This window comes from Conger conger, chromosome 15, assembly GCF_963514075.1.
Source record: "Conger conger chromosome 15, fConCon1.1, whole genome shotgun sequence".
Taxonomy (NCBI): domain Eukaryota; kingdom Metazoa; phylum Chordata; class Actinopteri; order Anguilliformes; family Congridae; genus Conger; species Conger conger.
The window spans coordinates 10,307,472-10,324,971 of NC_083774.1; the positions used below are offsets into that span (position 1 = coordinate 10,307,472).

Here is a 17,500-nt window from a genome sequence, read left to right on the forward strand (position 1 = left end):
GCCAGGGCTCCGCTGGTGAAATCTACGGGGCCATACAGTACGAAAGCATACGAAAAAGTAATTAGAAGTACAGTCGTGCAAACAGCTTAGATGATAATCAAATAATATCTCGCAACGTACTGTGTAATAGAAACTTACCACTTGAACAAAGTCATACTTTTAAATCGTTGTGAATTAACCTGAATGTTTTTGAACATTAAGTGTTTCGCTGAACAACACAAGCAGGGTAAATGTGCCACCTTGACAAACATTAAAAGAATGGCCGAGCTCTCATGTTTTGGCAGCAAATATTTAGCAGGTGTTCGGTCTTAAAATTAAAACAGACTTCCCAGATGAAGTCGTATAAGGAGGACATGTATTATTCCAAAACAATAATATTGGGGCACTGCAAATATTTTTAGCACAACAAACCAAAGCCTGATTCTCTTATCCTGGTTAGTATGTAGTAGTTCTGACACTACAGTTTTCATCATACTGTATGTATGTCGACGTTATTGCATATAATTTAAACAGCATCTTGGGTTTTCATCAGTCTGTAAGCAAAATAAAAAAATAATTGTAGTCTATAGTTATCTCACATACATACAATTACAGATATAAAACATTTCAGCATTTAACTGAAAAGGTAAATAATTAATTTTATATGTTAATATACTGCATGCGAGTGATGTATTTCTAAATGTAGCACCTTTGTACTGGCCTATTACTGTGTTTGTGTATCTTTAGTTTACAAAAACCTGATGATATAATGAGGCTCATTAAGCTAAATGAAACTTTATACTTAAAGGCTTTTCTTTGGCATAAATAATGTTAATTGAGATTTTACCATCTCTGTATTGTTTTGTTTTTTCCAGGTTGTATACTAACAATGTTGTCCTTTGTTGATGTTTTCTGAAATCAGCCAAAACCACCCCGCTTCCCCGTAAACAACCACTTTAGGTGTTTTCGTCGTTCCTTGAGAGGCTTTTGTTTGCAAACACTGCAAACAAAACTCCCCAGTTCAGTGCCTTTAAACAATAAGTAGGTTCTCAAGAACAGCAAATTATGGGCCAGGCCTTCAAGAGAAAACAAAGCTAGTTTTGCCGCAAAATTTTCCAGTCTGTACCTGATCTTGGCCTAGTTTTTCTTATAAAAAGTAATGGTATGATTATCCATTAAACCAGACCAACCCAGAAAGAACCTCTTAAGAATTAAAATGTGTTATAAATACTTCATATTTGCAGGTGTAATACGTGTCAGACACCCCTATGTGGTTCGTCCCCTAGACATCCAATGTGTAAGTCCCATTCTGACTGATAGCACTTCAAGGTGTATGAGAGACCACAGACTATAATATAAACGGGCAGTTTTTTTTTTTTTTTACTTGAAGTGAAGGCTAGGAACATAACCACTCCACTGTTAACAGCATGCCATATTTCACAACAGAAAGTTCCCCGTATTAACGTCCCGAGATGCTCTCCCCCCTCATCCACGTTATGGGCAGTAATAAAGTCCTACTGAATATGTTGATTGCTTTCTTTCACAGCACACGCATGGCCTCCCCAATCATAGATTATTACCGACAGCTTATTTTTCCGACAGCCTTGTTATTGCTGGACAACACAAGCCTGAGATGTGCACTTTATCCGGCACTGCAGTCACGGTTTGACAGCAGTTAAAAACCCAACAGTCTGGATGCAACGTTGAGGTCTGCATTTGTGCGCCGTATAGGGTTATGCTGAAATTAATATCAACTGCACCTTCGTTAGCGTGGGTGTCAATTCTTGTTGCTGCGGATATGAGCTATTCATAAAGTAAATAAATAAATCAATAAATAAAATAAATAGCATGGAATCCCTCTTGGATGCTGGATATGACGGAACCATTTTAAGATTACCAGAGATGTATTTTGTAATAGAACTTAATACATATTAATAATTGCCAGACAGTATTTTTCACTTCAAAGGGTTGGTTGTGATTGCATCAGCTGGTCTAGCTTCATGAAATTTCCTTAGAGGTCGTGGAGGCTTGCGCATTCATTCACAAGCGTAAATAAAGAGCCACAGACACAAAATGGCATGAGGTGATTCAGTAAACAAGGATTGCTGGTCTTCAGACCACTGCGCTGTAGCAGGCCACCATTGCCAAGCGCCAGTATAGGGACCGTCACTGCGGGGACTGTGGAGTCAGGTGACCCTTGACCTCGGGGTGGCCTAGCGCTGTAATGTTGAGGCTCCATGGACAACATGACGGGGCCCAGGCCCCAGTTGGGCCCCCAGTCACGCGCTTATTTATCAGGCGGCCGGCAGCAGGTTGAGCTGTCACATCAGAGGACGCTTGGTTGGAATAAAGGTGGGCAGATGTGTGATAATGAGACGCACTCATACAGATGCTAATGCTCCTGTTGGGCTGAGGGAGGGCTGCCTGCGCCAGGCCGGCCCAGCTGTAGGCTGTCAGGGCCCTCTTCATGCCCATTTAAGATCAGCCTCATTGGCTGTCTGTCAGTCAGTCAGCCCAACCCGGGCTCCTGGGCGACCGGCCGCTTGCACACATCACCCGCGTGTCACAGGAAGTGGGAGCCGCGCGCGTCTGGACCGCGCCTCCGCACCCCCCCCCCCCGTCCTCCGAGGTGTCTTGTTAATGATCCACCTGCCGGGCTCGGGGGCATTTCCCTGCATTTTGTTTTCTTATTAAAATTCAGCAGAAGCCTTTGTCAACATCTATGTCAGCAACTGCAAGGACTAAGCATTGTTATCAGGAGCATAATTAGATGCCTTTTTCCCGGGAATCAGCCACCTGTGTTGACCAAGCAGTCGGGGACTCGTTCTCGTTTTTTCCCTGGCCTGTTTTGCTATTTGTAATTTGAAAAGCATTGTTTTTCTCCTCCCTCCTCTGTCCCACGGTGTCCACCGGGCCCGGATCTGCCTGTCTCAATCACAGACGAGGTCCCATTCTACAAGGCACTGTCACACTAGCATAGCATTGTGGAGAAGAGGATGATTTAATTAAGACTGAATCCTGCCATTGTATAATTACAAAAGTAAAGAATTTTATTTTTCTTTAATTTCCTTCGTGATTGTGGGGACCCATTTTGACCTGTGCGTTTATCATAATTTTGACTAGGCGGCTTGATTGGAATACTATATGGAATAAGTTACAAACAAGCCAATTTCCAATTATTACATCAGCATTCCCGTAAAGTATGACAATGGAAAAGTTTTTAGCTGCAGTACGATAATGACCCCTTGTTGCCTTGCGTAGCGTGACATGGAATGATTCTTTTGCCAAGAATGAGACCACATATTGTGCAAGTGACATCGAGAATGGGTTGTGAGTGAACAGAGCAATTAAACAGCACTTTGAGACAGAGGGGGAAAGTAATGTTTATAAAACCCCATTCTCTCTCTCTCTCGCGATGATAATTATGTGCAGTGCCTATAATTGGCTGCGCTCAAAACTGTGGCAGAATTCCTGGGCAAAGACAACTCAATGTGCCCAAAGAGTCTGAACTGTCAGACCTCTTCCCACCGAAACCCTCTGACACAAAGCACAACAGAGAAGTGCACAATTACCACTGCGTCTTTACGAACACACGCCTCTGTGACTGACAGGAAGAGCTGAACTATGCAGATCCCTCTCTCCCTCGGTGTTGAATCGACCGTTTCTGCAGTCGGAGCGTAATTACCATCAGGTTATTGTGACAAAGCTTCGCATCCTTGACAATACGTGTCAGGGGTGGGGAAAACCGCTCGGTAATAAGCATTGAATTACACGGGCTGAACCGTAGGACTAGACTCTCCCAAACGGGTAAGCGATGGGTCTCGACCCAGTGTGGGGCTGGAACACGACTCCTGATGGTCGTGTCATGCCAGCAGATGCTCTTATAAGCCCGTAGATTTCTCGTTTTCACAACGGGGGTAATCACGGCACATTTTCATAATCTGTGGCCATTATCTTAAATTCAGAGGTGCACCGAACGCGGACCCCGGCTTTTGTGATGCTAATTCTTTGATGAGAGGAGAGGAGAGGAGAGGAGAGGAGAGGAGAGGAGAGGAGAGGAGATGAAACGACACGCAGCGATGCGCGCGCGCGGTAAGCGGACAGCAGCGGCTCAGGCCGAGGGCCGCGGCAGATGCTAAACCGAGCCGCTCACCGCCAGCCTCCCGGGGGAGCCCGGGAATGCGAGCGCCATCCCCGCGGTCACTCGGTAAACAGGCTTAATGCGCTAAACAGTAAACAACGTTCAGAGGGCCGGCGGCCAGGCCGGCCACGGCTCATTGGTCAGGTGCGAGGGAGGGGCGGCGGCGTTCAGGTGAAGCCGCGGCACCCTAACACCCGTCATGTTGATGGAGTGTTCCGGCGCGCAACTCATTTCCCGTCCCGTGGCTGCGCCTCCCTATTAGCTCCCCAAAATGTAATATGCAGATAGCGGCGAAATAATTAGCAATGCTGAGCAGTTTTACAATTAACAGCTTTTTAATTGTCGCATGCCCCCTTTTAAATTAGCAAGAGCAATATCTGTTTTAGAGCAAAGTTTAATTACGGCGCGCAAGCGAAACATTTGCATTTTTGGGAATTACCATTTTAGATTAAATTTTTTGGTGCCATCTCCAAAGAATTCAATGCGTTTCTCGGCTCTCCACTCTGCATAGCAAAGCTGACATATTTCTCTGGAGTGTATTCTATTCCCCCACTCAAATGCAAATGAAATACAGGCTGCCTGTCTCCGAACAATGTACTTGCAATGAGGCCTCAACTCCGGACATAAACAAAGAAATAAAGTATGTTTTGTGGACAAACGAAGCGCTGCTAATGAGCACGAAGACGGACTTTCACCCACCTATCTGCGCCGAATAGCCAATCAATCTCCTCCTTCCCCAGGTTCAGACATTCCTGAATAAAACATGCCAAGTCTGATTACCTGACAACAGGATTACATACACCTTGAAAATCAGCGGTGTTAAATGAACACAGTGGTCAAATCAAGGCATAAATGAGCCTTTTCTTCTGTTTCAAAGGAATTATTTCAAAAGCTAGAAAATGGAAGATTCCAGTTGACAGTAGCTGGCTTCAGCACAGCCCTGCTATTCGAATCTCTTTTTTTATACCTCTTTTTCCAGCCTTTTCCGTGGTTCCCTTGCAGTGCTTAGTGTACTTCTTGTGTCCCACTAGGTATAAAGTCTATCAGAATGCATTTGTTTCAGGGATCATTATTCATTTTCAAAGGGTTAACCAGCCTATTTACGGCCCTGTCAACATTCCCTCGCCCGGCTTGTGAAAAAGTCTGCTCTAGTTTTGTTCAGGATCGACACTTGTCTCCTTGGCCTGTTGTTGTTCGCGTCGTGTAATATCCATGACAATCGTGTTGGGTCTTTCAGGGGGCTCTGTAGTGCTAAGTCTGAGGGGCCGTTTTCAGCCTGTAAAGAGCTTTATTTATGTGGATTTGAAAGAGTCATGTGAAGGGCCCTCAACTCAAAATCCTCTTCAGTGGGTCACCCTGCTTTCAAAGGGCTTTAAATACAGAGGCAGTGATCAGTACTTCCCTCACGTTCTAATAGACTGACACCAACGCCAGAGAGAGAAAGGAGCAGTGTGAGGGAGCGGGTGAGCGGGACAGGGGAGAGGCGGGTCGAGGGGGGGGGGTGGATGAAAAAGAGAATAAAAGAACCGGGCGGAAAAAGTGACGCAGATTTGCCCTAAATTGGAGTGACGTGCCCGGTAGAGAGAGCACTTGACTGGCAGGCTAACCTCGCCCCCCCCCCCCTCCCCTCTCGCTCCAAACGGGCCAGCACAAAGGGGGGTGCCGTGGGAAGCAGTGACAGACCACAGAGTATCCATTTTCATGGACCATATGGAAATTCTGTTGTGTGTACAGAGAAAGTGTCTGATAACAGTGACCTTAAGGGCCGTGTGTGTTTGGTGAATGGTAAACACCGCAAAGCTGGGCGGCACTCTGACCCCCAGCATATGGCCGTCCATTCTGGAGGAGGGCTTTCACAAACACGGTCCCGCTCTCTGCCATCCCGCCCGTCAGGCCCCGGGGGATTTCCTTAGATTTGTTAATGAATTGCTCTATTGACTCATATCCTAGCTTGCTTCATTAGAGTGGATGAACACTTCCCTATTCTTACGGGGTAGGGCGGTGGGTGGGGGGTAACCAGAGTCATCTTTTGTGATTAAGTGTTAAATCTTCAGGCTTGTCATCTGTTCTTTTCTGTTCCTTTCTTTCGCTCTGGCTAATTTATATTGTCACACTTTAAGAAGACTCTCCAGTGCTCAGTGAAGCACAGAACAAACCACACACCCCTTTTCCCTCCTTTTTACCCCTGTTCCTCACACTGGCTCCTTCTCCAGGCGGCCTGTCCTAAATCAATTTCTGCCCTGCACCCCCCAGTGCCCCCCCCCCCCCCACCCTCTCCCTCTTCCCTCCACCTCTCTCATTACATGTACGGGTAAGTGTTTTTGTGGGGTCCCTACCTGCTTTACAAATAGCTACACATTGAGTCCCTCCGGTGTCTGCGTGCCAAGTGCAGGCCCTGGGCGAGACCCGGTGGCACCACCTGTCAGGGAGGCCCACACACCGCCCTCTCCCCCCCGTCCCTCACACCCTCACCCAGGCCAGGAGGCAGCCTCTCGCCCCAAAACACTCCCCGGGCAGGAGAGAACAAGGCCGCAACGCAACGGCAAGGCCTGACAACTTAACCAGGCCCCCGGCGGCTAGAATACATTACTGCAGCGTCTCGACGCGATTACACCACAACGCGGGCTCGAACCGTCTACCCAAACACGGGGGAAATGAGAGCGGAGGTATTTAAAATCTTAAGAATTACCCATTTATATTAAAAAACGAATACAGCGAGATAACAAAGAAAGCACAGCCACTGTGTAGTGCATCATGTAAACACATTGCATTGTTAATATTGCCTATTAACCCGCCGACTGCATTAGTAGCTCTCGCTGGTATCATGTTTGGCTGCCGTTGCGTCATACAGATGAAATCCAGTGCTGAATGTATTTTCCATGGCAGGTCCTGTCTGTGCGTAGCGTGAAATAAGGCTTTTACAGTGAGGTGACACGGGTCACTTACATCTAGAGTAAACAATGAACAAGAAAGGAGAGGAAACTGTCCCATATCTAATCTCGTTGAACTCCTGGTGACATCTTGAGACATGGCCAATTTAAAGACAGCTTTTTCTTCCCACAATGTGAGCTTTGACTGTGTCTGTGGCCTCTTATCGAATCTCCATGTACTACAGAGCTCACACGGGGAAGCGATGTCAAACACACGCCAGAAAACGAATCGGACATCTTTCCAGTTATTTACAGTCTAAGGAGGTTCTATTGATATGTCTTACTACTGATCTCAACGTTAAATACATATGCAAGCTTTTGTTGGTTTTGGAATGCCCTAATCTCAGATTCCTATTACTGCAATTCTGGCTATTCTGCACTCATGTTATTATTGTTGTGACAGCATTATATGATTAATGGCATGAATCTAACCCAAGCTGCCATAAAAGAAGATTCAAGTAAAAACTAAGAACCACAAGAAAGAAAAATATAATTAAGATCTTATTTGTACAGAACATATTTTTACCGGTCTCTCCTGCTCCAACCGTATTATTTATCTGAAAAAATCTATTGTACTTTGAAGATAAGTCCAAGATGTATTAACAGCCCATCAAACTTGCCCCGCTAATGGTTTTACCATTTGCGAGTGTGCGTAGGGCTGTTTGTTTAAGCTTGAGTGACACGATGCTTTGAGGTCAGAGTAAATTTAAGCTCCACACTAGGGTGTGTCCGCGTGCGTATTCCTGTACAGGAGACATCGTGTAGAGAGGACTTCCTGAGGGCACTGCGGCAGAAGGGCGGTGGTGCGAGTTCCCGCTGCGTGTGGGCGTGCGTGCCCGTGGGGGCCGGGGCTATTGTCTGTGGGGAGACTGCCCCCTCTCTCCCCGGAGGAACCTGCCGGAACGTGCTGGGCATGACGCAAGGGACATCCTCCGGCTCGAAATACACGGGCGGGGTACCCCTGTCCTGAGCGGGTGGGCTGGGAAGCGCCTGGTCCCAACAGGCAGATAAATGAGAGGAGTAACCTGGCACTCCCCGTCCGAAATATAAAGGAAAAAAACTCGCCATGAATTGGAAGCTGGGTACTTTCACTAAACTGCTTTTGAACAATCCTCATACCAGCCTTTTTTTCCCCTCTTCAGTGTTCCCTTTTTCCAGCACCATATGTGCAGGTTGAGACAGGGCCGTGACCTTGAGACTTGACTCTTTTCATTGGCTTTCATTGGGGGGGGGGGGGGGGGGGCAGTAACCTCTCATTGGAGGGGGGGGCACAGTAACCTCTCAGTGTGGTGGCGGGCCGGGTCACACGCTGTTACAGCCCGCCCACTCCTGGCTCCCAGGACAACCCTGACAAGCTGCAAATAACTCCCCAACACCCCTGACTAAGAGCCAAATTAGCCCAGTTACCACGCAGAGCTGTGTCCCCTTTTAACAAATGGGGGAGCATTAACATTATAAACACAAGAAAGACAGCTGAATATGGAGCGCTGGTTTAAAAGCGGTGGATTATTATTAGCAATAAGCTGTCACATCTAATTATATAATTAACATATTATATGACCTATTCTGACCTTGTTTGCATGAAGCATACAGTAGCACCAGTAACATATTTGCATTTGCAGTGTTTTATGGGATGCTGCAGTGTTTAAAGCCTACAGTTCCTGTGAACAGTTAGAACCTTCCAGAGACTCATTCACTGAGGCACCCCTCAGTACGCTTTCATAACATTATGCTCAACCCAATGCAACCGTATTATCATGAAGGAAAAAATCCTTTCTGCGGATCCATTTTTGAAAAATGAATCGGCAGGAACAATGTTCTTTCTATTTCAGCGGAGAAGAATGGCGGAGGAATTTCACCCAGCATGTGGGGTTATTGTCTCCGGCGCTCCGGGTGTAACTTTGGGAAGGTTCTTAATCCCAGGCACGTCACGTGAGGCTCCTGGCGGATGTGCTAAATTGTGATTATGGTAAAGAGCTCTGGTGTTTGGGCCTGGGAGGGTTTGTCGCTCCACGGGGACATAAGAACATTAGGCGAGGAGGGAGCAGTCTTTTACTGTAGGTGTGGGGGAGCAGTGTCTTACTGTAGGTGTGGGAGAGCAGTGTCTTACTGTAGGTGTGGGGGAGCAGTGTCTTACTGTAGGTGTGGGGGAACAGTGTCTTACTGTAGGTGTGGGAGAGCAGTGTCTTACTGTAGGTGTGGGGGAGCAGTGTCTTACTGTAGGTGTGGGGGAACAGTGTCTTACTGTAGGTGTGGGAGAGCAGTGTCTTACTGTAGGTGTGGGAGAGCAGTGTCTTACTGTAGGTGTGGGAGAGCAGTGTCTTACTGTAGCTGTGGGGGAGCAGTGTCTTACTGTAGGTGTGGGGGAGCAGTCTTTTACTGTAGGTGTGGGGGAGCAGTGTCTTACTGTAGGTGTGGGGGAGCAGTGTCTTACTGTAGGTGTGAGAGAGCAGTGTCTTACTGTAGGTGTGGGGGAGCAGTGTCTTACTGTAGGTGTGGGGGAGCAGTGTCTTACTGTAGGTGTGGAGGAGCAGTGTCTTACTGTAGGTGTGGAGGAGCAGTGTCTTACTGTAGGTGTGGAGGAGCAGTGTCTTACTGTAGGTGTGGAGGAGCAGTCTCTTACTGTAGGTGTGGAGGAGCAGTGTCTTACTGTAGGTGTGGGAGAGCAGTGTCTTACTGTAGGTGTGGGGGAGCAGTGTCTTACTGTAGGTGTGGGGGAACAGTGTCTTACTGTAGGTGTGGGAGAGCAGTGTCTTACTGTAGGTGTGGGGGAGCAGTGTCTTACTGTAGGTGTGGGGGAACAGTGTCTTACTGTAGGTGTGGGAGAGCAGTGTCTTACTGTAGGTGTGGGAGAGCAGTGTCTTACTGTAGGTGTGGGAGAGCAGTGTCTTACTGTAGCTGTGGGGGAGCAGTGTCTTACTGTAGGTGTGGGGGAGCAGTCTTTTACTGTAGGTGTGGGGGAGCAGTGTCTTACTGTAGGTGTGGGGGAGCAGTGTCTTACTGTAGGTGTGAGAGAGCAGTGTCTTACTGTAGGTGTGGGGGAGCAGTGTCTTACTGTAGGTGTGGGGGAGCAGTGTCTTACTGTAGGTGTGGAGGAGCAGTGTCTTACTGTAGGTGTGGAGGAGCAGTGTCTTACTGTAGGTGTGGAGGAGCAGTGTCTTACTGTAGGTGTGGAGGAGCAGTCTCTTACTGTAGGTGTGGAGGAGCAGTGTCTTACTGTAGCTGTGGGGGAGCAGTGTCTTACTATAGGTATGGAGGAGCAGTCTTACTGTAGGTGGGGGGAGCAGTCTCTTACCGTAGGTGTGGAGGAGCAGCTGGATGATGTGAGAGTGCCCATGGAGAGCAGCAAGGTGGAGCGCAGTGTAGCCCTGTCAAAAAAACAAAGAAAAAACACACCAAAACTATACACAATATCCCATACATCAAGAAAATGCTATTAAAAAGACTTGGTGGAAGTTTCTCCTAGTTCAATGACTGTTAAACACCAGGGGTTGGTACTGTATAGCGCTGGATACACTGAACTATAGGAAAGTCAGCAAGCATAAATTGATTGATTGGCCAATCATCAAAAACATATTCAACAGAGAAAGCAATATAAATTCCCTTGTTATAGTTTTCTTGTCTCTGTAGACTTTAACAGAGTTCCGTGAACTTGGAGGTATAATACACATTATATCTGGAACAGTATATATATCAGGCTCATCATTTTCTGAGTTAATTTTTTTTTTAATCTGGACATTTTTCACGTTTTATTTTAAAAACGGGTGAAAATGAAATGAAAGATGTAACATAAAAAAAATAATATTGAAAATTTTAGGGATTCAATCTTGAATTTTAAACATTGCCCATTCTTTTAACCATAGACTTTGTGAATGATACAGTGACAGGGATACACTGTGCCTGCTATTTCAAAAACACACTGAGTGACGTTACAGTGACATATAAGAAATAGGCCTAACATTGCCGTAATAATGACAAAGTCATTCTAATACAAAATACGAACGAATCCTGTTTAATCCCTTAAACTGCACAGCCAGAGTTTGTTTATTTCCATTCAATTATTTTCAACAGTGAACAGTCAACAGTTCTATTTGTATAAATTATTTTACGGTACTACGGCTTTAGCAACAATTTTGTATTATTTTGTATTCTTTTCAAAATCCGGGCGAAAATGTGTGAATTTCTTTTGGGGGAAATCGGTTAAAACAGACAATCATGAGTATAATGTTCATGTACATGCGTATACATATGTATACAGTATATTTTTAGATGACTAATGCAATTTCATGAGCTTGCACAAATTTTCCATGTTATTTTGTACCTCACACTATGTTTGCATGTACGATTGCACTATGATTTGGTCTGCATATGGCATCTGCCAAAAGAACCCCATTTAATTTCAATAACCACATGAGTTCTGCTCTACTACCGGCATTGACCATAGGGGGAATTTGGAACTTATTAGCACTTGAAGGAGTGCATGTTGTGACAAGCAGTTGGAGCAATATATAACATGTTGGAGGATGTTGTGACAAACATTTAAAAAAATAAAAATATCAGACACAACTACTAACAGTGCTAATGTTAATCCAAGCTGAGGGAATTATACAAGTGATATACAATTCTGGAATAGCAGCCATCACTGTCAATGGCCGATCTTTTACGAACAGATTACAGCCCCAAATAGGGTTCATATGCTGCTCAATGAACTACATTGTACAAGTGAATGTCATATGTGAAGAAGGACTAATTATATTTTTTGTGTACTTCACACAAAATTGAGCATTAAAAGAAAAGAAAAATAGTACTCCCCATTTAAGCATTTAATTTATATGCCATAATAATATTAATATACCACAGTGGTAAAACCTTAGATGTAATATATCATTCATACCCATTTATTAACAATAGAAAGCATTAATAGCATGCCCATTACCAGACAGTTCAATTTATCTTCACAAAGCATTACTCATTTGGATGGTTCAATATTAATGTCAGGATGCATATTTAGCACTTACACTTTAAAAATGTAAAATGTGTGTATGTATGTGCAACTTTAAATGGAATTGCCAGTATTTTATCTGCACTTACAGGTATTCAACAGAACAAAATATATAAACATCTGCGTATCTTTGTTACAGCTGAAGTGGATGTGCTGCCTCTTTATGGATGTGCTGCCAGACATTTGAATGCACCTCAGATTTAGACTTTTGGTCACATTCCTAAGAATATTAATTACAATAAAATGTTCACATCATCAAATATACAGTATTTTTACAGCTGAAAAACTGGTAAAAGTCCACATATCAGAGTACTGACATTTAAACATTTACTGATTATGTGAGAGACCGGGTGTGGGAGAGATATGCATAGTTTAAAAAAAAGACCATACTGTAAATTCACACCCAAACTGTGCTGTCATTCCTGTCAGATATTAAGCAGTTGGCCTTCTTTCATCCACCACGCTGAGGAATCTCACTTTTATTCAGTTTGTCCAACTGCTATACCTGCTGTGGGGTACATTTGTCATTTGTAAGTATTAACACACACACACACACACCCCCCCCCCCCCCCCCCCCCCCGCGCGTCACTCATGCCGGCCCCTTTTATATGTCATTATCCAACAACTGAGCGATCACAGACTTGACAGATTTGTTGGAGACATTACGACAGGAAAAAAGGTAAGGGGGTAAAAATCGAGTCAAATCAAATTAGAATAATCTGAGTGACGTGATTAATATGACTGCCATTGTGAGGTAATCATGCCTAACCATAATCACTACAGTGGACTTCAGATTACTCTGCCTGGGGAGAGTCTTTGATCCACGACGGATTTGGGAAGCCATCAAATAGACTGAGGTGTCATGTTGTCACTCTCTTAAAGAAGGCCTGCATCTCCCCTCTCGATGCTGTTCGGAGGGGGGGCTAAAAATAACCAATAACAAAACCAGGTGAAGTGATCAATCTGGAGACTGGGACACGCACATCGCTGTTGCCTTTACTCCCAAGACCTCCCTAATCCCAGGGGGCAGTGGGGCAGGCCTCGTCCTCCACAGCTCTGCGCGGGCCTCTCCGTCACGACACGGACACTGATATAAAGGTCACCAGCGCTTTCATGTGATCACCTCCACTTTTAACTCTAAACGGGGGGGGTAAAGGGCAGACTGGGGGGCGGCGGGGGGGTCCAGCAGGATCAATGTGTGACTCTGGCCAGCACCAGCACCGCCCCAGACCAGAACAACACCGACCCACAATCAGTCTCATACAAGTTACAGCAACTCAATAAACCCTCTGAAACACATGGAGCCTTAGGATAGATATTTTGGGCCAGTGACTGACAAGAGATCAGGATATGTCCATGCTTATGTTTAGGTTTGAACTGCACTAGCTGAGTGGATTGGACTGAATGATCAAAACAATTGAGGAAATAATGCTATCCTTTTTGTTCAGCTGCATACAAAATGCATGCTATTTTATCATAATCGATATGTATTCTTAGCGATTTGTACTTTGATAATAGCTTATAAAATAAAAATAATGACAGTAGTATTCTGTAACTGCTAAGCAGGAATGTATCTTTGACACTTACATGAATACTACTAACTAAAACAGATAAAAATATGTCAATATTCATGAGCACCACTCTGTGAATCTAAGTGTAATTGCAGATAATTAGTGATAATTATATTCCTAATGCAGATGATTCAGGTACAGCAAAGGGATTATGGGTAATGATTTTTAAACAGGAGGTTCCACAGGAATCTGTATCATCAATTCCAGGTTATAAATCACTGTAACCAAACATGGAGGAGATTCCATAGACCCTAATTGTTGAGCCATTGATCCAAACACGCTGTATGAAAGTAATGTATAAAGCAGCCATATGAATAAATCAATATACTGAGTGATTAAGTAAAATAATTTCTGCATTGGATTGAAACCCTAAACACCCTGGGATTTTAGATATAATATATGCTGAGGCTAAAGCCTTCACTTGAAGTTGGATAATATACTGTGTCTAAGAAGTTCAAAAGATGTCCTCATTTAGCCCAGTGGAAAATTTTCCTCTGAAAATAGATTAATATAATTTAGTGGTGTAATAATTTAAATACCAATAAGTGGCTAGAGTGTGTCTTGCGAGCTTAAAATAATTTGAAGCATGAATTAAATAGCGTATTATCGCTTTGCATTTCCTCAAATAATTTTTCAATATTCCTGCTTCTCTAATGGTTTTCAGCATGTTTGCTTATTTCTGCTTAAATAACATATGCATGGACTCAGTAATGGCCATCTCTGTTCACAGAGAGTGGATCACATCTCATGCTTTTCTGCTGAATGTAGACATACATAGAAGTGGTAATTATCTCTGTCTCTCTATCCAAATGTCCGAATGGAAAACAGGTTCCTTTATATAATTGTTAGGAAAGTTTAAGTGGCTCAACCTAGCTCTCTCTCTGGTCATATTAACATAGTTTTTTCTCCCAGACCTGATGTAATGTGCTGCATATACAGTGATATATTCATCACTGACTGCCCAAACCAAACACTGTATTGATTCTAAACAATGATTTCTGACAGATTCTGATTAGTTCTGAGGCACATCAGATATTCATTTAAGTACCTTCAACATCAAATTTTGTACAATAATATATCATGCGCTTTTGAGACCCTTGTCATTAGGACACTTGAAGTACACGAGACATGGCAGAAAGAAAACTTTCCTTTGATTTATTCTGTGGAAGGGCAGGCAGGAAAGTGACCTCAGACCAGGCGTAGACACCCAGAGCTAAGTGACCTGAAGAGGGAGACCGGAAGAAAGCCTTCAAACACTCAATGATGTAAGTGCAATGGAATGGCTGTAACTTCGGGGTTGCTTGGTGACAGCTGTGCTAGCCTCATTGCCCCCCACCCCCCCCCATCCCTGTCTGCCTGTCCCAAACCCCTCCCCTGCCGACAACATGACTGTCAGCTTTCGGAGATCACCTGCTACCTGCAAAAACTAAGGAGCTGAGGAGGACTCAATGCAATTCACACAAACACACACACACCAACAAATATACACACACAAACACACACACACACACACACACACACACAAACAAACAAACACAAATACACAAAAGCAAACACACAAGCACAGACACAAACAAACACACACACAAACATATACACACAAACAAACACACACATACATACACAAACATACAAACACACACTCATACACACACACACCAACAAACATACACACACAAACAAACACACACAAACACACACAAACAAACACAAACACACAAACACACACACACACACACTAGCCAGTGTGTCCTCTCTTGGCCACCGGGGCCACTGTCAAATGCAGGCAAGTGACTTAACTTGAGAGGCCAGACGAGGGGGGCAGGGAGGGGGGGGGGGCTTTGTTTGTTTGGACAGATGCACAGGGCCATCTCCGAACTTCTGTCAGCGATCAAAGGAAGCGATGATGTAGAACAGATTCATGGGCCATGTCTTATCAGCCCCTACTCTCCCTGTCATCCATCATTCCCCAGGCCTCGTCCGTCTCCCGCTGATGATCGCACCCTAAACATGTACTATTAATCACTGCTCCGCTCCGGCCAGGTGTCTCGCCTCCAGGAACGCCGCTATCGTAACCCGGGGCAGGGAAAATACGCCGCCGCTCATAACAGCCCCGACGCGGCTTCGTTTACAGGTGAGCGCTCGGTAACGGGTGTGGCGTTCAGACTTCCAGAGACGGGAGGGAGGTCTGGAATCCGTGCTCGCTGAAGAATTTTGCGGGTTCAGACAAAGGATTGCGCAGGCCGACGGCAGAGCCGGTGTTGTACACAGCACACACCTGGGCTCCGACATATATCAATATTTTGCTTTTCCTTTGCCCGCAGGTACCTGGGATTGATAGCCACGCCGTTATTGATTGCACATGCAAAGTGAGTCACACCACAAAGAAATGTAGAGAATGGCTTCTTTGTGTTGAGCTTCTGTTGAGATACATAGCATTTCTTAGAACTATGATTTGTGGTTCCAGGTTCCTTTTAAGGTATTTTCCATAAACTGCAGTGTTTGAAACATTAAAGTAATAGCATTGAATATAATAAATTCATGTTATTACACTTTTTTCCAATTCATAATACTATGAACAAAATACAAGAATGCCCTCAATTCATAAAGTTAAGATACTTTCTTTACCTACCTTTCAATATTAACATTCACATAAAATTAAGTCAATTTGATCATTTGTTGATAATAGTCATTTCAATATTAACTTGGCACATAATATGAATACTTAGCCACCTAAATACTTTGCCATTATACTGTATCATCTGTAAAAAAAATAAAAAATACATTGCACTTTACCATCTGTATAAATACTAAATATGAAGCTCTTCAGGTTTTTTTTTCTTCTTAATTCTAACCTTAATCCCCACTTTGTCTCACAAAAACAAATCTTTATTTGGCAATGAGGCAGTTCTCCAATGGTAGTCACCTAAACTTGGCACCATTAGTGTTCATGGGGGGCCACTACAGTCCATGAACTTTGAGTTAGGAGATCTGGAGATGCATTGAAGAAGGGTAGCAGGTAAGAAGTACACAAGCACTCACTCTCACACACGCAAGCATACACACAAGCATACACACACACGTATCCTGACCAAAATTGGGAGCAACTGGGCGCCTAGTCACCAGTCACTTCATTTTGTGGAACACCACAAAAAGACCCCCCCCCCCCCCCCCCCCCGAATTGTTAATAAACCTATTTGTTAAATGCCAGTGGCAGGCAGATTAGGTTCAGTCTCCTATGCCTCTTTGTAAAAGTCAGTGAGCCTCTTTTTCCCCCTCTCAGAAGCAGAGGGGATATCACTCTGGCGTGACAGCTCTCCTTTAGCATATTCATGACAAATACAGACTCATTTCACAGGTGTATTAAAATACTACTTACCCCCTTTAGAGGAAGCCATGTCACCAGTGCCAACAGTGAATAGCCATGCATGAAATTTGAGGGGGAAAATATGTAGAAAAATAAGCATACATCAGAGGCTGGGTCAAGAACCTAATTTCACAGTGACATTGGGGTAATTTAGCTTTGAAAATGTTTGTCAATTCTCAATTCATTTGAGAGAGCCCCTCGCCAAAAGGCTGCTGTCTGAATATGAGATAGCCAACCTGAATCCCGGTATTTATAGCACAATTTGCCAATACATTATACCTGTCACAATGAAATAAGTGACATACTTACATGCTGTGGGGAGTTGGTCCAGAGGTTTGAGCATCGAGGGAGGGGGGAGATAAGAGGAGAAGTAATTAGTACATTAATCTTTTTTATGATATCATTTTTCAGACATATATGATCATAATGTAAATTAGAAATAAGGAGGGTTCACGGAAAATAGAATTAATTTTGAGCAGGTCAATCACCCTACAATAACTGCATTACAAG

The 17,500-nt window shown here is 44.2% G+C and overlaps 1 protein-coding gene across 1 annotated transcript in view; it reads right to left on the reverse strand.

Moving 5' to 3' along the window:
- LOC133111900 (synapsin-1-like) overlaps nucleotides 1-17,500 on the reverse strand; it is a 115,694-nt gene that overhangs the window by 10,018 nt on the left and 88,176 nt on the right. Inside the window, exon 7 of the mRNA XM_061222537.1 lies at nucleotides 10,346-10,418. Coding sequence (XP_061078521.1) covers nucleotides 10,346-10,418 — 73 coding nt within the window. The remainder of the gene's footprint in view (nucleotides 1-10,345; nucleotides 10,419-17,500) is intronic.